Source organism: Babylonia areolata, chromosome 1 (assembly GCF_041734735.1).
Source record: "Babylonia areolata isolate BAREFJ2019XMU chromosome 1, ASM4173473v1, whole genome shotgun sequence".
NCBI classification, from domain to species: domain Eukaryota; kingdom Metazoa; phylum Mollusca; class Gastropoda; order Neogastropoda; family Buccinidae; genus Babylonia; species Babylonia areolata.
Window position 1 is genome coordinate 82,946,140 of NC_134876.1, and position 24,331 is coordinate 82,970,470.

At 40.3% G+C, this 24,331-nt stretch overlaps 1 protein-coding gene across 1 annotated transcript; it reads right to left on the minus strand.

The window, feature by feature from the left end:
• Positions 1-1,249: 1,249 nt before the first annotated feature.
• LOC143288412 (forkhead box protein K1-like) lies at positions 1,250-23,150 on the minus strand. Its single transcript, XM_076596855.1, has 8 exons — positions 22,713-23,150; positions 17,167-17,361; positions 16,452-16,749; positions 13,083-13,279; positions 12,508-12,698; positions 11,308-11,496; positions 6,115-6,503; positions 1,250-4,596 (listed from the first exon to the last, which is right to left on the minus strand). Exons 1-8 carry the CDS (start codon positions 23,069-23,071, stop codon positions 4,480-4,482), a joined length of 1,935 nt encoding a protein of 644 aa, XP_076452970.1. The 5' UTR covers positions 23,072-23,150; the 3' UTR covers positions 1,250-4,479.
• Positions 23,151-24,331: the final 1,181 nt, after the last annotated feature.

A 24,331-nucleotide genomic window follows, 5' to 3' on the forward strand; every position in this document is an offset into this window, starting at 1 on the left:
CACTATTACTCAAGTGTGGGCATTAACACAACAGCAACAACATACACACACTACAAATTATAAAGAACACTTGCAAGACAGACATAATATAACAAAATAAACAGGATTAACTCTCTTCATACGAACGGCGAAAGAGACGACGTTAACAGCGTTTCACCCCAATTACCACCATCAAAATATTGCAAGCAGAGGGCTCTTATACTGACGAGGTGAATGTTGACAAACGATACCACAATTCTGACGACGGAAGCTAAAGGTTGGGTCATTGAGACACCCACTAGACATCCGAGGGGTCTGTGTAGAGGAGAAGAGAGGACTGGCCGTACTGAGTGAGTTAACAGAAACAACTTAGGGACACAGTATTAAAAAGTAAACAGCATTAACAGTAACAATACAGACACACTATTACAAAAGGAAGAGTACAGTCACAACACAGAGACAAATAGCATTAACAGTAGCAACAGAGACAAACTGTTACAAAAGAAAGAGCACAAAGAGTAACAACACAAAGACGCATTTATTCAAAAGGAAGAGCATAAAGAGTAAATAACAGACACACCATGACAAAAGGAAGTGCGCAAACAGTAACAATACAGAGACACACTGATGCAAAAGAAATAACATTAACAATAACGACAGACACACCATTACAAAAGGAAGAGCACTGACAGTAACAATACAGAGCCAGTATTACATAACATCAAAATAAGAGTTCTAACAATAACAACACAGAGACACACTATTACAAAGGAAAGAGCACTACAGTAACAACTGTTAAAGACACATTACTTGAAAAGGCAGAACATACAGTTACAATACAGACACACTATTACAAAAAAATGGGAACTAATAAGAACAATAAAGTAACAACAAGCAGCACTGACAGGAAGGGCACTACCATCATCATCTATTATTACAACTAGTAAGGCATTTATAGGTTCTTAAAAGTATTATCAAAATGAGGTATAAGAAAAAATATCGATTGTGGAAACAAACACACACACACACACACACACACACAGAGAAATGAACAGGTGGTAAAGAAAAAAAACCTGACTGAAACTGCGATGCATGGTGACAAAGATTCAGCATGATGTATGACAGGACCAGTTTCAGGAAAGGTAGGCTGTTCTGGTGCTTCTTCAACCATGGTAAGAAAGAAGAAACAGAATAGACAGAACCAGAGATGAAAATGTGGCATGATGTTTGGAAAGTGCAGAACCAGTGATGACAGCAGACAATGGTAATCTTCTATTTAACACTTTATTCCAACACTTGGGATACAAGCAACCAACGTAGCTCAGTCAGAAGTGAAGTGATGTGGTATGCATTGACAGTGTAATATCTTACACTTAACACTAAAGATTTTTTCTTAAGTGCAAGGCTATAGGCCCCATTACCTTTTACTGCTATTATGGCAGTGTTCATATCCACTGTGTCTAGGGCTCAGCATAGGAAAGAGGGCCCTAATCATCTTCCACCATTTCAACCTTCCCCAACCAAAGTCAGGTGTCAGGTACCCATTCATACCTGGGTGGAGTGAGGTAAATGAGAGTAATGTACCTTTCCCCTTTCCAGGGACACAACACCATGCAAAAACAGGGGGCCTCGAACCCTGATCACTGGTGAACACTGGATCAAACGTCCAATGCTGAGCCAACTCTGCCAAAGCACCTCTCAACACTTAAATTACAGGCATCTAATACAGAAAAATGATGTGGTCTGTGATGAAAGCCAAACAGACAGTAGCAATCTTATATCTAACACTTGGGATACAGGCAATCAAATGCAACTCAACCAAAAGAGAAATGATGTGGTCTGTGATAACGAAACAATGGCAATCTTCCATCTAACACCTGGGATACAGGCAATCAAATGCAACTCAACCAAAAGAGAAATGATGTGGTCTGTGATGATAGCAAAACTGAGAGTGGCAATCTTATGTCTTACATTTCGGATACAGATGGTCAATGCAGCTCAATCAGACAGTAAGTGATGTGATCTTGCTTGCATGCCCTGAAAACAAGGCGGGCCACTCTTGGTCATCACTTTCTGAACCTTATCAATAATATATTTTGGACTTCCCATGTATACTTCTTCCAGTAGTCCTCTTACAACAGTACAATTCTCACATGTTTGACATTCAGCCTTGCCTTCATATGGTCCAGGTCCCACTCTCCCCAGTGAGGAATTTAATGATCAGCTATTTATCTATGTTTCAATGCTGACTTGCAGTGGTCCACATTGGCTTCCCTGTGAGCAGTCCTTGATCTGTAGTTTTCTTTTTCAATGCTGATTTTCCCTCATCTCCTGATGTTTTCTACAGGCGCTAATGCTGCTGCACCCATGTCCCACTTCTATCAAATAACCTCATTTAACAATTACACTTAATCCTTTTCTTTCTCTTTCAATGCTAACTTGCACAAATGTACCTTTCCTATTTTTTATTTCTTTCACCTTTTTCGTATCAGGAACCCTGACAGATTAGTCCTTTTCAATGACCATCAGTAAAACCAGTGTAAAATCACCACCACTAGATCTTAATAATATACATGTGGCATTTCATAACATCTCTACACTTACACAGGTCTGCATACATATGAAGTCTTCTTTAAAATCACCATCAACAATCACTGATTATAGCCCTGCTCCCAGGGTCACCATCAGCGTCTATGTGTTGCACAATGTCACAGTTACATCAACATTATTCCAGAGCAAATGACACATGTCCACAATTAAAACCATATTACCGGGGACATCGATACACATTTACAATTAGATTCCTATTATCATGGCCACCAACACAATCTTCTGAAGGATAACAAGTATGAATGTTCATTATCCAAACAATATTAGCAAGGGCCATCAATGCTTGTCCATAATCAAATCCACATTACCCCGGTCCATCAGAACATTAACAATCCAGTCCTTTTTAACTGGGTCATCAGTGCCTAACTCCAGTCCATATCATTTAAGGACCATCAACACTGTCCAAAAATCAAGTCCATATTACCAAGGACATTGCTAGGACATGTCCACAATCCAGTCCCAGAGCTGTCAAGATGTGTCAACAATCCAAATCCATAATCAAGGGCATTCTGGCCATGTCCAGTCTAGACCATATTGTTTCATGACATCAGGACATATCCACAAACCGATCTATACAATTCCATTTCAGGGCCATCAATTCCATAATCAAGACCACACCACCATTCCAGGATATCAGGATATGTCCACATCCAGGCTGCACCATTCCAGAACATGTCCACATCTAGACTGTGCCATTCCAGGACATGTCACATCCAGACTGTGCCATTCCAGATGTCCACACCAAGACAGTGCCATTCCAGATCACATCCACCAAACCAAGACTGTACCATTCCAGAACATGTCACGTTCAGACTGTAACATTCCAGAACATGTCCACATCCAGACTGTGCCATTCAAGGCCATCAAGATATGTCCACATCCAGACTGCACCATTCCAGAACATGTCCACATCCAGTTTTTGCCATTCCAGGACATCAGGACATGTCCACATCTAGACTGTACCATTCCAGAACAAGTCAACATCAAGGACTGTATCATTCCAGGACATGTAACATCCAGGTTTTGCCATTTCAGGATATGTCACATCCTGACTGTACTATTCCAGAACATGTCCACATCCTGACCTGCACCATTCCAGAACAAGTTGTATCCAGAGTGCACCATTCAACGACATGTCCACATCCAGGCTGCAATACTCCAGGACATTTCCACATCCACACTGCACCATTCAGGGACATGCCTACATCCACACTGCACCATTCAAGGACATGTCCAATCTAGACTGTACTATTCCAGGACATGTTTATATCCAGACTGTACTATTCCTGTGCAAGTCCACACCCAAATTCAAGGACATGTCCACATACAGACTGTATCATTCCAGGACGTCACAATCAGACCATATCATTCCATGGCATGTCACTTCCATACCATTCCATTCAAGGACATGTCACCACACAATCAGACCGTATCATTCAAGGACATGTCATATCCAGACCGTACTATTCCAGAACATTTCACATCAAGACTGTTCCATTCCAGGATGTCACGTCTAGACCATATCATTCAAGGACATCAGGACATGTACAAATCTAGGCCAGAGCATTCCAGGACATGTCACATCCAGGCTATATCATTCCAGGATATGTCAATATCCTGACCGAACAATTCTTGGACATCAGTACATGTCCACATCAAGATTTATCATTTCCTGGACATCATGACAAGTCCACTTCCAGACCATAACATTCAAGGACATCAGGACAAAACCACATCAAGAGCGTAGTCTTCCCATGTCTCCAGAGTCCTATCATTCTATGGTCACCAACAGGTCTACAGTTGTGTGCACAATGTCCCAGGGCCTAGGGTCCAACATGGCTACAGTCACTTCCCTATGAGTCCATGGCCAAAAACATGGAGACACTTGTTTTATTCTGTGGATTCTGTCTTGATCTCAGTTGTGCCTGGCTCCTCTTTGATGCGCTTTGACTCACCCTCCTCCTCTGCATCTGCTGATCGTTTCACACCACCTGGCCCTCCAGTTGCCTGCGGACACACCACCACCACCACAATGTACAAAGGCTAAAATTCTCCATGCACACACAGTGACCAGTGAAGAAACATTTACCATATTACACTGCTTAATCTAGTTAACCCTTTCACTTCTGGAACTATTTGTGATTTCTACAAAAATCACCAACCTCTAGAATTTTTTTTTTTTTAAATCACAAAAAATAAAAATTATGCTCAGAGGTATGTAAAAATGTTTTTCTGCAGGAAAATGAATGGAGAATATAATCATCAAAATTTAATGTTGACAGGATGAGATAACTCTCAATCAGGGGAAGATAACTCAGATTTTTAGAAAAAATAAAATATTTTTGAAAAAAAGAAGAAAATTTAAGTTTGTTAATTTCATGGGTGGAAATGGTGCTGGAATAAAAGCAAATGTATTAGACACAACAACCAAACACAATCATGTTGTTTCCTCCACTGTCATGTTGTTTTTAAACACAGACACTATAAATAAACACTAACATACACCTACCCACACACCCTCCCACTCAAACACCCAAAAACACTATCACACAATAGTACAATAGGTTTCATCTGGAGAGATTCACTGAAAATGAAAACACCAAAATGAAGGTTTCAAGCTAAAACATTTGGTTTTTTCTTTTTCCACTTCTAACACGACTCCACCCCCTTCCTGTTGATGTACCATGTAATCATCACCAGGATAACCAGAATCACTTCAGCTGATTAACAACATTACTTTGGTTTTCTACCATGTTTTCATAGATGCTATTATCAACATTGTGCAGAAAAGCAAACAAAATTATAGCCACCTCTTCTGTACAACACATCTTGGCACTGAACAAATTTTCGCTTCACAAAACACCGAAGAAAAAAAAACACCCATCAAACCAAACTTTGCTGAGTTACTGCTTCCAACACTCATCAAGGCAGTCATCATTTGCAATGAAATAAGCATAAAAAGACAAAAAAAGAGGCAAAACCTAAAAAAAAAAAAAACAACAAAGAATTAACTTGTGTACATTTGTTACTCTTGGGAATTTTTTACGGTTTAATTATGATTTCTTGTTTTCTTCCTGGAAATGCACTGTTATGGTTGGTAAGTGTAAAAAGAACCCATTCTTAATTTTCTATTTTCAAATTCTGTGTCAACAAAGAATCTATAGAGGAAACGACTTTCTCGATGGTTTGTCACTCTACATCCCTGAGGTGTTACAGACATGTATAGTTGAGATTTGTCATCTATCTCCTAAAAATGTTGCAAATACAAACACACACACACAAACACAAGGTTTGTCAAACCAACTTCCTGTTCTGTTACAGATATGGACAACACTGCTCACTGCTGCCATGGAAAATGTTTGTTTGGCCTGAGATTCATCAGATATCCGCCAAACTGCTGAACACACATATACCAACACACACACTGACACACTCACACAACTTTCCCTCACACACAAAAACACACATGCACCCATTCTCACACTCACACACACATACTGAAGTGAGAAGTGGAATGTGACTGACTTCTAAGTGCTGCTGCTTCTGCAAGATGTGCTGGGCCTGAGGGGCCAGCTGTGGTTTCAGCACGGCCCCACTGACGCTGACAGGCTGAATCAGTTGGACCCCGACCCCTTGCTGGCTGGTCACCAAGGTCACTGGGTGTGTGGCCCCCAAGCCTGCATCCCCTGCCCCCTGCTGGCCGCTCACCAAGGTCACTGCCTGACCCATGCCCACTTGTCCCAGGCTGGAGGCATCCCCACCACCCTGTCCTTGGCCTGTTGAAGCCACAAAGGTTCGAACAACTGTCCCTGCAGATGAGGCCGATGTTCGAGCAAACAGCTGACCTTGAGTCACAGAGGCCATCAAAGAGGCCATCTTTTGTGAAGCCAGGCCTCCACTTAGTGCCACGACACCTGTAATTGACATCAACACACATCATCAAACCAGTCAATATCATTACCACATATATCAATACATACGTAATCATCATCATCATCACCACACATTATCACGCTGTCATTATCAACAAAATCATCATCCCTGTCACTATGATAAACACATGTCATCACACCTTATCATCAGCACATCATCACACCTGTCACCATCAACAGCACAGACCATCACACCTGTCATAATCAAGACCGAACCTCAAACCTGAAGTGATCATCAACACAGATCATCATACCTGTCATCATCACCAATATACACTATCTGTTATACCATCAATAAATATCACCACACCTGTCATTACCATGACCACACATCATCACACCTTTCATCACTATCAACACACTTCATTACACTGTTGTCTTACAAACAACATCACACCTGCTCAACATCAACACAAGACATCATCACCACCTTACATTATCACATGTCATCAACACCAATACATGTCATCACACATGATTATCAACACTTGTCATCACGCCTGTCAACATTTCATAATAAATGTCATCATCATCAATTGACGGGCGCAATATCCGAGTGGTTAAAGCATTGGACTGTCAATCTGAGGGTCCCGGGTTCGAATCACGGTGACGGCGCCTGGTGGGTAAAGGGTGGAGATTTTTACGATCTCCCAGATCAACATATGTGCAGACCTGCTAGTGCCTGAACCCCCTTCGTGTGTATGTGCAAGCAGAAGATCAAATACGCACGTTAAAAGATCCTGCAATCCATGTCAGCGTTCGGTGGGTTATGGAAACAAGAACATACCCAGCATGCACACCCCCGAAAACGGAGTATGGCTGCCTACATGGCGAGGTAAAAACGGTCATGCATGTAAAAGCCCACTCGTGTGCATACGAGTGAACGCAGAAGAAGAAGAAGAAGATCATCATCAACACACATCACAATACCTGTCATCATCACTGACACATACCATCACACTTTTAAACATCAACACATATCATCATACCTGTTATCATCACCATCAACATGTCATCAGACCTGTCATCATCATCATAAAAAATTTCTTAACTGTCGTCATTAACACAGATCATCACATATGTCATCATCATTGACTCAGGTAATCATCTGCCATCATGTTTTTAAACATGTCATCATCATCAACATATCATAATAATAAAAACAAAAAAACTTTCTGTATCATCATCAAACCTGTCTTTAGAATATCATTAAAGAGATTGGCGAGCTGTATGATGACCTAAGATTATAATGGTACACTGTCACAGAGCAACCATCGTACATGTGGATGCACATACCATCACCAATGTGATTCTCTAGGATTCAGATCTGTATTTTAGTACACACACACTATGACAGACAACCATGACAGCCTGTCTGAGACAAGGGATTTGCATTTTACTACCCACACAGTGATGGAGTATCCCGTCGGATGAGTAGGCAGGCAGGCTTATCTGTCGGTGTGTGTCCTCATATGGGAGAAGAGGCCGATTCTGGATGCACAGCACTTCCCACAGGTGTTGCAACGGAAAACGTCTCCAGAAGTTGAGCCTTGCTTCCTTAGCTCATGCTTCTTAATGGCCAGCGTTCTCTTGTTTTCAAACGTCCTTATGCTACTAGAGCACAGCATCCTCCAGTGAGAGCGGTCAAGGGCATCAGTTTCCCAGGAAGCGATGTCAATGTCACAGGCTTTGAGGTTTGTCTTCAAGGTGTTCTTGAAGCGCTTGCAGGGTCTTCCAAGTTCACGGTGGCCTTCCTTCAGCTGGCCATACAGTAGCATCTTCGGGATCCTGCTGTCTGTCATGCGGACAACATGTCCTGTCAGGCGTAGCTGGCACTGGATCAGCAGGCTTTCGATGCTGGGCAGGCCACTCCTCTCTAGGACCTGGAGGTTGGAGACCCTGTCTTGCCACTTTATGCCGAGGATCTTTCGTAGGCATCTCTGGTGAAACTGCTCAAGTTGTTGAATGTGACGGCGATATGTCGTCCATGTTTCACAGCAGTACAACAAGGTGGTCAGCACAACAGCTCTGTAGGTTTTGATTTTGGTGCTGAGCCTGATGCCTTTGTTGTTCCACAGCCTGTTGCTGAGTTTGCCAAAGGCAGAGCTGGCCTTGGCGATGCGCAGCGTCACTTTTGCATCATGCATCAAGGGCTCCGTTGCTGCATAGGGTGCTGCCCAGGTAGCAAAACTTGTCGACTGACTTGATCTCTGTGTCATCGATCTTGACAACAGGTGGGGGGGAGGCACTGGCGTTCTGTGAGTTAGCTGGTTGATACATGGACTCAGTCTTGCTGAGGCTGATGGTGAGTCCAAAGCGCCTGCAGGAGGTTGAGAACCTGTCCATAATGAACTGCATGTCCTCATGGGTGTGTGCAGCAAACGCACAGTCATCAGCAAAGAGGAACTCTCTCAACAGTGCCTCAAGCACCCTGGACATAGCGTGTGGAGTCGCCGCAAGTTGAAAAGTTTGGCATCTGTGTGAAACTGAATGTAGATGCCCCGGTCACAGTCTTGGAAGGCGTCAATCAGCATGGCAGAGAAGAGAATGCAGAACAGTGTGGGTGCCAGGATGCAGCCCTGCTTCACTCCATTTACCACAGGGAATGGATCTGATATGTCAGTATTTTCCTGTACTCTCACCTGCATGCCATCGTGGAATGATACAATCAGCTGGATTAGGCTTTCTGGGCAGCCGAACTTAGGATCTTTCACAGACCACGGCGGTTCACCGTGTCGAAGGCCTTACTCAGGTCTACAAAGACCATGTGGAGCTCCTTGTTCTGCTCATGGTACTTCTCATGCATCTGGCATACAGCAAACACCATGTCACATGTTCCCCTGCCAAAGTGGAAGCCACACTGTGCTTCAGAGATGACTGTGTTGGAGACATGGTCAACCAGTCTGTTTAGTATGATGCGGGCGAAAATCTTGCTGGCGATGCAGAGGAGAGAGATTTCACAGTGGTTATCACAGGATGTTTTGTCTCCCTTCTGTTTGTAAATGTGGACAATTGAAGCATCCTTGAAATCCTGGGGGACCTCCCCTTTCTCCCAGATAGACTGGAACAGGGCGGTCAGCTTGTCTGTCAGCACCTTGCCTCCATAGTTGTAGATGTCGGCCTGGATTCCATCCACTTCTGGTGCTTTTCCTGATGTTGTCAGTTTCAGGGCCTTCCGGGTCTCGGCCTTGGTGGGAGGGGCACTGACTGCCGCAATTACCTTGTCAGATACGGATCAGTCCCTGTTGAGGAGGGTGCTAAGTGCTCTGCCCAGCGGGCAAGAATGTCTTTCTTGTCTGTCAGGAGGGTGGTTGGTCCAAGGCTCGGACAGGGGTTGATCCTGTGACTCTCGGCCGATACACAGCTTGGAGACCATCATGGAAGGTCTTCATGTCGTGAGCATCAGCAGCGGACTGAAGCTCTTTGGACTTTCCCTCTCACCCGGTGTGCTTCATCTCGCGCAGCCCCTTCTGTACGAGTTGCTTGGTTTGCAAGTACTGGTTGTTCTTCCTCTGGCAGTCTATCGGAAATGTGATCCTGATGCCGTATATGCAGTGTATTCAGGAGCTTGGAGATTCCAGAGTTGTTCTCATCAAACCAGTCTTTGTGGCTCCTTTGTACAAAGCCAAGTGTGTCAGTTGCTGCTGTGTACACAGCATCTTTAAAGGTGCTCCATACCTCTTCTACATCAGTCGATGCAGGAATTTCTTGGAGAGCTGCTTGGATTTGCTGCTGCAGCATGTCCTTGGTGATAGGGAGGCAGTGGATGTTCAACTTCCTAGGGGGTTTCTACCTGGCTGGTTGGAGCTTGTGTGCAAGTCTGATGTTCATCTTGCTGCATACCAGGCAATGGTCCGACCAACAGACTGCTCCTCTCATGCAGCGTGTAATGGAAACATCACCTCTGTCCCTCTGCCGGACAATCTCCTATCCAGCATGTGCTACTCCTTGGAGCGGGGATGCATCCATGTGTTCTTGTACTTGTCCGCTTGTTGGAAAGGGTATTGGTGACGGTCACCCCATGCTGTGTGCAGAGCGAGAGCAAAAGCAGTCCGTTGGAATTGCACTTGCCAGTGCTGTGCTGTCCTAGGACTTTTGGCCATGAGGAGAAGTCCACGCCAACACGGGCATTGAAATCCCCAAGGATGATCAGCCTGTCCTTTCTGTCTACCGCTGAAATGGTGCGGCTGAGCTCCTCGTAGAAGGCTTCTTCTACAGTATGTCACACAAAATCACCAGTTTGATTCTCAAGGATAAGGTGAATACACACAGATTGTGACATGTTAAGTCAACAATGGGATTCTTTCAGACAAACAGGTTCTTTCAGACAAGCAGGTCTCTCGTACACTCAGGCAGTCATCAATAGGATTCTCTAAGATAAAGACATACGTGTTGATAATGACAGGAGTTATGATAAGTGTTGGTAACAACATCAGTGTGATAATATGCAAAGACAATTACCAATGTGACCAACTTGGAGATAATCCGTCATCATATGTCATAGTGAAGTAGTCAGCATCCAAGTTGTCAGTTTGTTACTAAATGATGACTAGGATTTTGTTTCTTTGCGCCCAAACTGAGGCATATCATCACTTGCCTTGAGTGTGCCATGGCTCAAATGGATAGCTACATCAACTTTACAACTGTGTCTACGTAAGTGTGTTAAAATTCTTTTTGCAGTCTCTATCTCTTGGACCTGATTGACAGCTGAATATCCTGTGAAAAGAAGAGTAAAGACAGCCCTGTCACATGGTACAGAGTATACTGAGTCACAAATTCTGCTTACCTTGAACAGCATCACTGATGTCCTTTTTGATCTCGATGTGTGTACCATTGGAGATTTTTGGGGTGGAGGAAGGGCCATTCAGCACTTGTGTGTACTGTTTGGGTTGTCCCACTATAGTTGGCATCTGATGCATGGCAGCACTGGGTACGCTGGAGCTGCTCATTGTCACAGGAGACAGCATGTGAGACCCTGCCACACCATCATCAACATACCTAGACAACAGCCAATAACCATGCAACAATATCAACATGACCAGTGAACTCTGTCATATTATCTTGATGAATTAAAAAATTCTGCTGTCAAGACTAGTATTCAAAACAAACGATGTTCAACCACTACTCAAAACTCTTCACTGGTTCCCACGAACAAGTACAAACTACCAATATTCTGTGACACTTTGTTCACAAGTTTTGGTTTAGTTCAACACACGGAGTCATTTGCTGTGTTCAGCACAAGATCAAAGGATCATTTCCAGAATGAATGGAACGGTACCCCACCCCACCCCTGTACTTCTCATCAGCCACCCACCCCCTGCATCCACCCATAAAAATGTAATCAAAAACATCAACCAACACACACACACACACACACACACACAATTTCACTTTCACTTTGTATTTTGGTAATTGCATTCTTTGGTGTTTGAAACAATCTAAATTAAATGTGTGCCTATATGAGAGAGAGACAAGGTCAAGAGAGAAAATCTATACAGATACTAAGAGAGAGTGTGCCAATGTTTGCTATGGAAAAACCACACACAAAAAAACAAGACTGCCATCACTACACTTTATTCTATAAGGATATGTACTGACTGTATCCTACTGCTCAGGATAATTTTCAGTTTGCTGAATAAATATAATTATAATGGGAAAAATTCAAACAAATAAATGCAGTACAGTAGATCTAGTGTCACAGTCAGTCTGATATAATCATCTGTTTCAGGCAAGCATCTTCCATTGCACTGTGAAATCAAAATCTTCAGTCGTAGTTTGTCAAAATCATGCGTGGACTTGCCAGTGCCTTAATTATTCTGTTGGGAGTATTTCTATCATTTACCAGCAACACTTTCCACTGATGAGGGAGCTGAAAGTGTTTCTGTCACTAAATTACTATCAGTGTGACTTAGTGTATGGCCACGGCTTGATGATCAAGGAATGTGTGGAGCGTTTTTGCCACTGTACTACTATCACCATGACTTACCGGAGGGAGAGCCTGGAGCAGACTGGGTGTAGCGTAATTCAGCCAGAGTGGGCACCACTGCAGTAGACGCTAGAATGCCTGGATCCCCCACTTCCAGCTCTGAGGATGCTTCAGGGATAGGACTTCCTTCTCTGGACATACTGTCAGGTGTCATTGTTCCTGCCACATGGCTTGGGGAGCTTGGTGCTGATCTGCACACCATCAAATGATCCTAACAATTCTCACACAGGTTCCAAATGATCCCTCCAAAAAATATAAGAAATCAAAAATTCAACTCAATTTCCATCATCATTTGGTTTTACATGTGGCATTTGCAGAAACTGTGCCAGAAAGTACACCAGAGTGAACATGATCGGATGTGCTTTATATCTGCTTTTACAGAAATACACATGCCAATCAAAGGAGAGAAATGGCCACACAACATGTCAACTCTACCATGTCTTGGCACAGCTGACCTGGCTGCGTGCACAATATTGATGTGAACAATGAGGATCATAACAATCACAAGAGTGAAAATGAACGTAGATAATCACAAGAGAACAAATGAATGTATTTTTGTGTACGCTTTTGAATACCTGGAAGACAAGGCTCCTCCAAAAGGTGTGCGGAAACAAGGCACACCCCGCTGTCGGCGTCTGCGAAAGGCTTGGGCAGTCAGCTTGGACTCCGATGCAGGGTCAATCCTCCAGAATGATCCCTTGCCTGGTTCCTCTTGAGAACGGGGAACTTTGACGAAATAGCGGTTGAGGGATAAATTGTGGCGAATAGAATTCTGAAACACAGATATAACCAAATGTGTTTAAAAACTAAATTTTCTTTGTCTAAACCAGTTTTAGTTGGTCATTACACAAATTTTACTTCTTTTAAAAATAATTCTTTTGACATCAAACTTTCAATCTATCTTCACCACTGGTCAGTCAAGGAATGGCAGCTTGTGACAAAATTCTACCCATTAGCCCTCAGCTTTTTTTTTTAAGATGTGGTGAAGCATACATGGATCAGTCTGCATACTTTGATGCCTCCATGAAACTGAAGATAGCACTCAGTGGTTGGTGATGAAAAACAATTCATATTAGTTCTTTCCAGCAACCTTCAGAGACTGGTGAACATGGTAACATGGGGGTGATTTCCCTTTTCCCTTGCTGTGTCAAATATCAAATATATACAATCTACATGCATTGGGTTTGCTCTGGTGGCCAAAGTTTTTTGTGGCTAAAGCAGTACTTAGATGTTATCCAGACCTTGACCAGCATGGCTACAATCAGCAAGTCTCAAATTATGACAAGGTGAGAAAACAGGAAAAATAATATTTTGTAAAGATTAAATTTTCGATGTACTACACAATGGAAAAAGGACAGTGAGCCACAAAACAGATAAACGACAAAGGACAAGCTTTGTGGGCCAGAGCATAAACCTTAGTCTCATCCTAGCTGCTGTTTCAAAACACACACACACACACACATACAGTGACACACACCAACACAAAGACAACAGAGAAAATATTATCATATTGACTGACTTTGTTTACATGTGTGAGAAAAAAAAGAATCTGAGTATATTAAGTTGATATGTAACCACTTTTGCTCTGTTTTTGATGGTCAAATATGAGCATTGTACAGCTTTGATTGTTAACAAATAGTATCAAAGTTTAATTTATAGTCTCTATGATAAGTGTGGCTTTTTCTTTCTACATCAAAGATGTGTGGCGAAAGCATTTAAAGAAAACATTTCCCTGCCTGATTTATCAGGATGACATTTTTTCTGCTGTGGTGATGCCGCCCATGCTAAGGTTTTTTACTGTATAAAATTTTAACATACTGTAAACTTTAATAACTATTTAGTTTCAAATTACTGGACTTTATATCAGGAATCCTGTTCAGACAGTGTTTATTGTTCAGAAAAATTTATGTTTGCCTCATAAGCATAAAGAAAGAGAGCTAATGCAAAGTTGGTATCTAAACCATTCATTGATATAATAGGAACTCCTTTGAAAGCTGACATGCATTATCTCTTGATTCATTATGATAATTAATACCATTAAGTTTTAACTGAAAAGATATATTAAAGACAAGAGAGACAATATATATATAAACAAAACACACACACACACATATATATATGTATGTATATATATATATATATTAATCATTAAATTATGTTCAGTACTTGTTATTATAAAGCTTCAGGTTAAAAAAAAATGTTAAGGTATAGAAGCAGATTGGAACCAAGCATGTTCGGGTGAAAAGAAACAGTCTTAGTCACAGCACTACTGTGCATCTATCAATGATGTAAAAAACTACATTTGAGTATGTTTTTTAAGCATGATAAATTGATTGCAGTATTTGAAGTGATGATGCTGTTAAATCATGTTATTTTGGTATATCTCAGGCCTTTGAGAAATTCTTCAAACTCTGTGGTAAAGGAGACGTTACCATCGCCTGAAGTGCACCGCAACATGTAGCTGTTTTCTCTAAATCTGCAGAGATCCATGTTTGACAGGCTTTGTTACACTCGAAAACTAAGACACGGTTCATCCAATTTCGCTTTTATGTTCATTCTAGTTAATTCAGTATCGATTTACAAATATTCATATGCAGTAAACATGTCGATGATGTAGTTAGTATCACTGTATGTGTTCTGTCCAGAATTTGAATTTCTTTCCTTTTAATTGCAAACCAGAAAAACAATGTCATGCCGTCTTCTAACCATACATGGCCTACGTTCCGGAAACTGGGAAGCAGGATTATGGATATTTTTGGATTGGAATCGAGCCTCAATGAAATAAACTGTAACAATCCAGAAGACCTATAATCTATTATTAGTGTAACTGTGAAGATTGTTTCTCCAACTATGTTTAATCCAAATTTGGTATTGGCAGACAATGTATTTCCAGAGAAAATGAATTAGTGGAATCCAGAAGACCTATAATCTATTATTGGTGTAACTGTGAAGATTGTTTCTCCAACTATGTTTAATCCAAATTTGGTATTGGCAGACAATGTATTTCCAGAGAAAATGAATTAGTGGAGTGATGGCCTAGAGGTAACGCGTCCGCCTTGGAAGTGAGAGAATCTGAGTGCGCTGGTTCTAATCAAGGTTCAGCCGCCGATATTTTCTCCCCCTCCACTAGACCTTGAGTGGTGGTCTGGACGCTAGTCATTCGGATGAGACGATAAACTGAGGTCCCGTGTGCAGCATGCATTTAGCACACGTAAAAGAACCCACGGCAACAAAAGGGTTGTTCCTGGCAAATTTTTTTTAGAAAAATCCACTTTGATAGGAAAAACAAATAAAACTACATGCAGGAAAAAATACAAAAAAATGGGTGGCACTGTAGTGTAGTGACACATTCTCCCTGGGGAGAGCAGCCTGAATTTCACACAGAGAAATCTGATGTGATAAAAAGAAATACAAATACAAATTTGTTAAAGTTTACCACAGATACACACACACTCATAAGCACTCACACACACACACACACACACACAAACACACACACAGACAACCGAACACCAGGTTATAACTCAGACTAATCAAATACTTACTTTGAAATATACTATTCATTTTAATGTACATAAATGTAACAATACTAAATATAGCTAATCAATCCACAATCTGGTTGAAATAAACTTGTCCAAAATCACCCTGCCTGTGCCACTGTTCCTGATAAAAACTTGCAGTGAAATATTTCTTTCAATGGTTTCATCACAAAACTCTCAAATACACAAAAACACATATCAACTGTTTGTTCTCTTTAACTACATTTTGAAACAATTCTGCCAACAATAAATACTGTAGAATGCATGCAACTGACCATAAAAAGCAGCAAAGTTAAAGTGGTCCAGTGCTGTGGCTGAAATGCCACCGTCTAAACTGGCAGTCAATATAGCTCAATCTGCTTATTTCCCTCTCCCTAGGGCAATTGTCTATGTGAGCCCTCTGACCTGCCATCCCTTGTCAGCTGTGCGGTAGTAGGGGTAGTTCTTGGTGATGTAGGCATAAATTCCTGCCAGAGTCAGCTGCTTGTCTGTGGCTGATGTTATGGCCTGTACAATCAACTGGGCATAGGAATAGGGTGGTTTGGAGTCATCCCGGGGCCCACTGTCCTCTGTCCCCACTCCACTCTCTTTCTCTTCTCGAGGATGTGCAGCAGCAAAGGCTGCAACTGTGCGAAGATCAGGAACTAGGGCCATTCGCTGACCAGTGCCAGCACGAGGGCTGGTGGGACAGGAATTGGCCGCACTGTTGACAGCACACACACACACACACACACACACACACACACACACACACACAAACACACACACAGATGCCCTTACATGTTTCACCTGCGTACTGGAGACACAAGTCTGCAATACATTTATTCTATAAATTCCAGGACAAAGTACAATTAAAAACTTCTAGACAACAATAATTATATTGCCTAACTTATAAACAATGCCTAACTTATAAGACACCAGAATATGGATAACATCTTGAAAGTTAAAAAGTAAAAAAAAATTGCAATCACTGTGTGACCTGTATTTCAACAACACAATTATCAGATTCTAACACAAGCTAAAATAAAAAATGTAAAATGTAACTAAGATTTTCTCACACAGCTCTTTTTAAGTTCAGCATTCAGTAACAGCAGCTACCAACAGAGAAAAGACAACTCACCTGATAGTTCCTGTCGGGGAAATACAAGGACTACCAGCAACCAAGTCAGGTTCAGGGATGTTGATTTTTAGGGGTGGGGGCAGTTTTCTCTTTGGGGAAGGGGCTGCAGGTGGAGGAATGACTGGTGGCAATGTGTCCTCCACCAGGGACTGGAACTGCAGCTTGATGCTTGTACTAGGAAATCGCAACATACATCTGCAACACATCCAAATCAACCTTCAAATGTAAGCTGTGGCTATTACAGATACAAAATAAAAAACATGCCCAGATCACATTTGTAATTTATAAATGCCAATTAATTTTAATACAGTCCATATATCAAAAGTATTATATTTCTGCATAACAGATTTATAACACATCTGGATCATATGTTACACATAAGGTTGTAGCACATGTCTGTTAAAAGCTTACTGTACTTGTAGTCACATACTGAATAGATCTAAGACACATCAAGATCATACTTCTAGTTCTACAGTTGTATTTCTGTCAGTTATGGCAGTCACATGATAAACAGACCTGTAACTTTAAAAGTACAACACATCCAGATCAAACTTTTAACTGACACTACTGCCACTAATGTCAGTTATCACAGTCACATAAGACATATAAACTAACAAAGTTCTACAACATACCATTGTCACAACTGTTTGTGTCAGTTTCAACAGTCACATACAAATGATACGTATAATAACTTCAGGTTTAAATTATATGTATAAACATTTGCAATAACATCAAGAGTGAAAAAAGAAAAACATTTTGTTTGTTTATGTAAAGAAAACGCTTATTCCTGTCTGAGAGAGAGAGAAAGAGAGAGAGAGAGAGACAGAGACAGAGACAGAGACTGAGAGAGCGACAGAGAGTTGTTATTTGGTTATAAATGCAGGTGGGATTGCACATTCTTCAAGTTCAAGTCTGTGCACATACAAGCCGTGCTTGGTAACCTGCCCTTTCCACCCTTTTCTTTTCACAGGATGGCCCACATAGTTACTAAGTTAGTGATAAGTTTTTGCTGGATTTTTCTCATCGCAGTTAGACCTAGAGAAAATGAGCACAGAAAATATTGCACGTGAGTGTGGAACGCAGAAGAAACAAAACTTTTGACCCAAGTATGGTTTGAACATGTCTACAGGCGGTTTCTGTGTGTGTGCGTGTGTGTGCGTGTGTGTCTGTGTATGTGTGTGCGTGTGCGTGCGTGCCAGTGAGCGAGCGAGTGCGCGCAGGATTGTGTGTGTGTGTGTGTGTGTGTGTGTGTGTGTGTGTGTGTGTGTGTGTGTGTGTGTGTGTGTATGTGTGTGAGTGTGAGTGTGAGTGTGTGTGTGTGTGTGTGGCTGTGTGATGGCCTGATGGCCTAAGTACAAATGCTGCCAACGCCGGGTTTTTCCTATAATGTTTGCTTATTCTGGCTTTTTTGTACTGGCTAATACTGTAATAGTAATACTTAAAATCTCCATGTCTTTCACTTTTAATGCATTTTGGGCATGCAAACCGGGAATTTTGTGAAGCCACATGCTGTTTTGTGAGCAATACCATGATGCATTTTGAGCATTCCTGAAAGGCTGATCTTGGTGACTGGTAGGTGTTCGGCGCCATTTAAAATTTGTAGTGTAAAAGCATCTGCTCGTGCTGTGAGACCACAGCCTGCAAGACATACCCAGCATGAGCTGTAGTGTCAATGGCCTCAAAGACCGAAACAACGTTGTGGATGTGCCCACATACATGTATAATAATTATAATGTATGCATACACATAGATCACAAAATTTCCACACTGAGTGAAAGACTGTGGAAATACTGGGAAGGGGGGGGGGGAGGAGGGGGAACTTTTGTTATGGGGAAGTAGGTGAGAGGAACACCCCTTTCAACACTGTGCTGACAAGTGACAGAAAAGAATACTTTTGAAAAAACAAAAATGAATGTCATTGCAGTACATAGTCTGTCATAGAAATGGACTGTTGGAGAATGAGGAGTAACAGAAAAGAATACTTTTGAAAAAACAAAAATGAATGTCATTGCAAGTACACTGACATAGTCACAGAAATGGACTGTTGGAGAGTGAGAGGTTACAGAATGAGGCAGAGATCAGAATGAGTTAAATGTAAACAACTATAAGTTTAAATCAACTTCAGAATTCACATAAAAAGAAAAAAGATTCATGTGTCCAACAATGGCAATATCATACAGGATTCATAAAACAAAAACAAAACAAAAGATCATCTACTGTCATGGTTGGATCACACAACCTTCATTTTATTTTATTTACTAAAGAAAACAGGCAGCCTATATCAGTATATGAAAATAAAATCAGTTTTTCAAACAAGTTCCACCTAAGATCAGAATTTGAAGTCTTTTTTTTATACAGCTGACATCATGTTCAAAAGCTAGATGCATTAAAACTGGTTGTGATCAATTTTGTATCAACTACATGTTAACTAAACTTTGCCAAACACTTACTATTTCTGTTTCACTTTCAGCTTATTAGACTTAGATTGATCTTTTCTACAAGAAAAGATACAGGTTTATCTTCTGCCATATACTTTATCAGTATACAGTATAGTGCTATGGAAAAATTCAATTATTTGTACTATATGAATTGCTACCATTGTATGATCTGCTACAGTGTTGTGAAAATAATCTCAATGGGTACTTATTAACTTATTAGTATTAAATAATATTCAATTAAATCACTTCCATTGTTTCTTCTTTTTTTCTCTTCCTTTTTCAAGATATAAAATCTTCTTGAGAAATATTTACATAATAATGGCTGATTACGGCAGTATCCCTGAGATCAGATTTAAGTATTTTCAAGCCTGAAAGTGAAATCATTTTTCACATATGCATCATTTTGGAAAAAAAAATAAAAAAAATAAATAAAATAAAACCATTGCTGTGCTTCTTTTATTTTTATTTTTTTAACTGAATAATAAGTTGAAACAATTTTAGAAGAAAAAAATGACAAAGTCGAAAAGTCTACCATGTCTTTGCAGCACATGACCATTATTAAAATTTATTTGCTAATGAATAGCTCAATATTGAGCAAACTTGAAGTGTAAGAACCATTCACAAGATGTAAATAAAACAGCATTGCATACATGTACAAAATGATTAATCAAGAGATGTCAAAATTGATTCAAAACATAATTATGTTCCGTTCCTAAGAGAGCACAGCATGATTACAATACACTCCGTATTCAATTATTGACAATAAACACATAAAGCGTTTCAGGATATTGTTTTCCAATATCTCTTTTCAAGAAAAAACTATAAATGGATGATCCCTAACTGTTCAAAAATCACTGTAAAAATGCTGGTAAAGTTCTCCACAACAAAAACTAGATGAAACACCAGATACACATTTTCATATATAAATTTTTGCTATGATTACTATGATTGTATGAACCAGTATTTCAATACTGAATTATAAAAATACTGAACTGGTCAAACCAAATTCTTGCAAGAAAGCAATAATGCATTTGATTTTCAAAATACATCATACATGTAAGCTAAACTAGTCTGCTGACAGAATGGTAATCATTTTAATTCATACCCAAACTAGTAACTCCACTCCAAGACACTTAGACAGAGGCTGGAAAAGACAAATTATGGAGTTACTAGGTCAGCAGATGTAAATTTTTGGCAATGCAACATGCAAGTTAATAAATTACTTAATTATAAATTGGTAAAACAAGTCATTACATAATATGAAGAAAATACTGGTAAATATTTCCAACTGCAGTTGATTCATAAGGTGAACTCAAATGTTGGTAAACAACCTATTATAAGAAAGCTTCAACAGCATATATTGCATGTGAAATTCCTAATTTACTTTCATCAACTGAAATCAACAAAAGGAGGGCATGGTACAATATAAGACATAAAAAATGTAATCAAAATAGATTTGTCTTCCAGGTATTCAGCAACATATCTGATTTTGAACCATAAAAACTGTTTGATTATACATGTTTGTCAGAACACAGTCCAAGCTAAAGAAGAAATATATACCAAGTGACAGTATGCTCAACATGCTAGGAAAAAACTGGGATGGCCAACACTGGATAGTTGACAGCAAAATTTCAGGCTCTATCTTCTTTAGAATTTTTCGTTTTTGTCCCCATCCCATAAATATATTGTCATCATAATTATCAGGTTGAATGGAAAGAACTGATTTGCTTACATATATCTAAAACTACAATAAAAGTCTAAGTTGGTGTTAACAGATGATGTATTTCCAGAGAAAATCAATTTGTTGTTTGATATATATATATATATATTCATGTACAGTCGTTAGCATACACTGAGTGACTTACAGACACATGGACAACTTAAACAGGATTATTACTTAGACTTACACTTGTAAAAACGCACAAATGAGCCAAAGAAAGGAAAGGTGGTTGTGGTATAACAGGTTCTAAAGGAAGGTTTCAGCCCTTGAAAATAAACCGTTTCTTGGTTTATTGGTTTGGGTCTACTTATTCTAAGATAATGTACTATTTGTCTCATCCATCTGTCGGCTCTGTGTGTGGCAAATTCTAGATTGATGCCAGTGATGGCAGGTCTTGTTCAGTCTTGAATAAATTCCGTTTGTGTTTCATACTTCTTCCACTGTTGTTCCATGTGTATAAAAATGATTTAATTTTAACCAAAAAAAATATACTACTTAAATCTTCCATTTTTGCAGAGGGAGGTCTGGGTTTATTTCTGTATCTCTTATCATTTCCTGCATGCTAATTGATGTGTTGCACAATCAGCAACTGTTTGAATCATATGCCACATCTTCATTAAAAATGTATGAGCACCTGTTCCTTGTTCAAATTTCTTTTTGCAGTTTTTGTCAGTCTCACTCATTTTCCAAAAGCCATCTTTTCTTGCACAATAATTAAAGATAAATGTTAAAAATCTACAGTTTATATGTGAAACCAGATGAAAATTGATGAGAGCATCCTGTACTAATCGAAAGAGTGCGCGCGCGCACACACACACACACACAAATAATAAAATAATTAAAAAAATTTTTAAAAGAAGCAAGACCGACAAAACATATCTGACCGATTTATTTGTAAACAACTCTGCCCTCGACTGACGTCTCTCCCACAATGCACTTTCTGAGGTCAATCTGACTGTGGCATGAGCCTTGCCGCAAGTAACTGGGCCGCACACTTTGACGGTTTCCGCACAAGCACTTGGAAGCATGAAAGCTAACCTCTTTCAATAAATGGATATATCATTTCGTAGACAACACAACTTCTTGTACAGTTAACTTGACAGAGAACTGTTACCCAAAACGTATAGCAAATTTGTAAACAAGCTGTTTACACAGTCGCCATTTTAAAGGGAGCACATGGTAGACTAGCAACAATCGATTTCCGGCCATGAAAATTCACAAATACTGTTTCAACGTGCCAGACACTTCAAAGAAAACCTAGCTGTTTGATTCCAACTATGATTTCCCTTGTCTGCAAATCAACCTTTATAATATCGACAAATTATAAGGCTGGCAACACCATTTACAACATGCACACTCCCATCTAACTTGGCAAGCGTGTCACTTACGTTTTTGGAAGTTGCAGCGGCGGTGCGCCTTTTCGCTGGAAAATGCCATCGATGAACACCCCATTTTTTCCCGTACATTTCATAAAGAAGTTCCCGTGCTCGAAAAATATTTCTAAATGCACACGCGAGATAAAACTGGAGAGACCCATATTCACATCAACATCTCCTTTGCTGCTGTTCCTGCCGATCGTGATTTTCTCTTGTCGCATTGTGTATTCGATGTCTCTGCCTTCTAAGCGTGCATAAGCAGTCCCGTTACTTTCAATGCCCCAAGCAACCCTTGACGGACTTGAAGGAGCCGATTTCAGCGCCAGCAACGCCAAAGCGTCGTTATCTGTCGGTTGATGCATCCCTGACATTGTTATAGACTTCCACACCAAAATGGCAGCCACCACAAGTTGGCCGGTGTTTACATCGAACTAGGCTACGTCCCAGGATGCACCGCGCGAAACGAAAGCCGTTGACACATAAGGCATAAGAATTTCAGTCAATATTCTTGAAATCCAAGAGTAACCAAAAACAAATTAAGCAGGTCAAACTAGACTACATAGCTCATGGAGCCTAACTAACAGATGGTCTTTCCGTGGCAATTATTTGGGGAATTGTTCCATTTTCAGAAAATTAGGCCTGGTGAATGGACTTTCAAGAGAATTAACTCCTTGCATTTGATCGCGCCACGGAGATGGATTTCGTCCCTTCTTGTTCAAACCTGAAGCGCAGACACGAATGGGGAATTCTATGTCTATGCCTGAAGGTACATGTATCCGAGTTAGGGCCAAGAACATTCTCTTGATCTTATCTCCATTTTCATGTATTTAAGGGGGACGTGGGGGGCGGGGGGGGGTATTGATTTTTGTATGTGTGGGTTTTGTTGTTGTTGTTTTTTGTTGTTTTTTGACTCACTTGTGTAAACAAAGTGAGTCTATGTTTTAACCCGGTGTTCGGTTGTCTGTGTGTGTGTGTGTGTGTGTGTGTGTGTGTGTGTGTGTGTGTGTGTGTGTGTGTGTGTGTCCGTGTGTCCGTGGTAAGCTTTAACATTGACATTTTCTCTGCAACTACTTTGTCAGTTGACACCAAATTTGGCATAAAAATAGGAAAAATTCAGTTCTTTCCAGTCATCTTGTTTAAAACAATATTGCGCCTCTGGGATGGGCACAAAAAAAATAAAGAATGAAGCCTAATTATATGCAAACTGCATTTACTGTTATATTTATATTTTTGTATTCTCTAAACTTGGCACTTTGATCTGATATTCTGACGCAACAGCTAGAGCAGTCATTGTTATCATTTTTTGTTCAAACAGGAACTTCTTTTGCCAAGCATGGAAGTTTTATTTATTTTGCAAACGTTTTGGTGCAGGTAGTAAAGAAGGGAAATTACTATGTAATGCTAGGGGAGTTAATTTGCTTTAAACTGATCTTTCTCATCTTAAACATTACATTTTGAAATTATACTGAATACATAAACAGCTTGGATTTTTTTTTTAAAGTGTATCACAAGTGAGTCTTGAAGGCTTTGCCTCTCTTGTTTCTTTTGTTTTGTTTTTGTTTGTTTTTGTTGTTGTTGTTGTTTATTGTTGTTGTTGTTGTTGTTGTTTTTGTTGTTGTTGTTGTTGTTTT

What these genes read in the sequence shown, in the direction of transcription:
- LOC143288412 (XM_076596855.1), bottom strand. Translation starts at nt 23,071, where the DNA reads ATGTCAGGGATGCATCAACCGACAGATAACGACGCTTTGGCGTTGCTG. An exon ending in CCGCTGCAACTTCCAAAAAC is followed by an intron (nt 17,362 to 22,712) that starts GTAAGTGACACG and finishes GATGTGTTGCAG; the next exon opens with ATGTATGTTGCGATTTCCTA. An exon ending in TGCTCCAGGCTCTCCCTCCG is followed by an intron (nt 11,497 to 12,507) that starts GTAAGTCATGGT and finishes ATGGTGTGGCAG; the next exon opens with GGTCTCACATGCTGTCTCCT.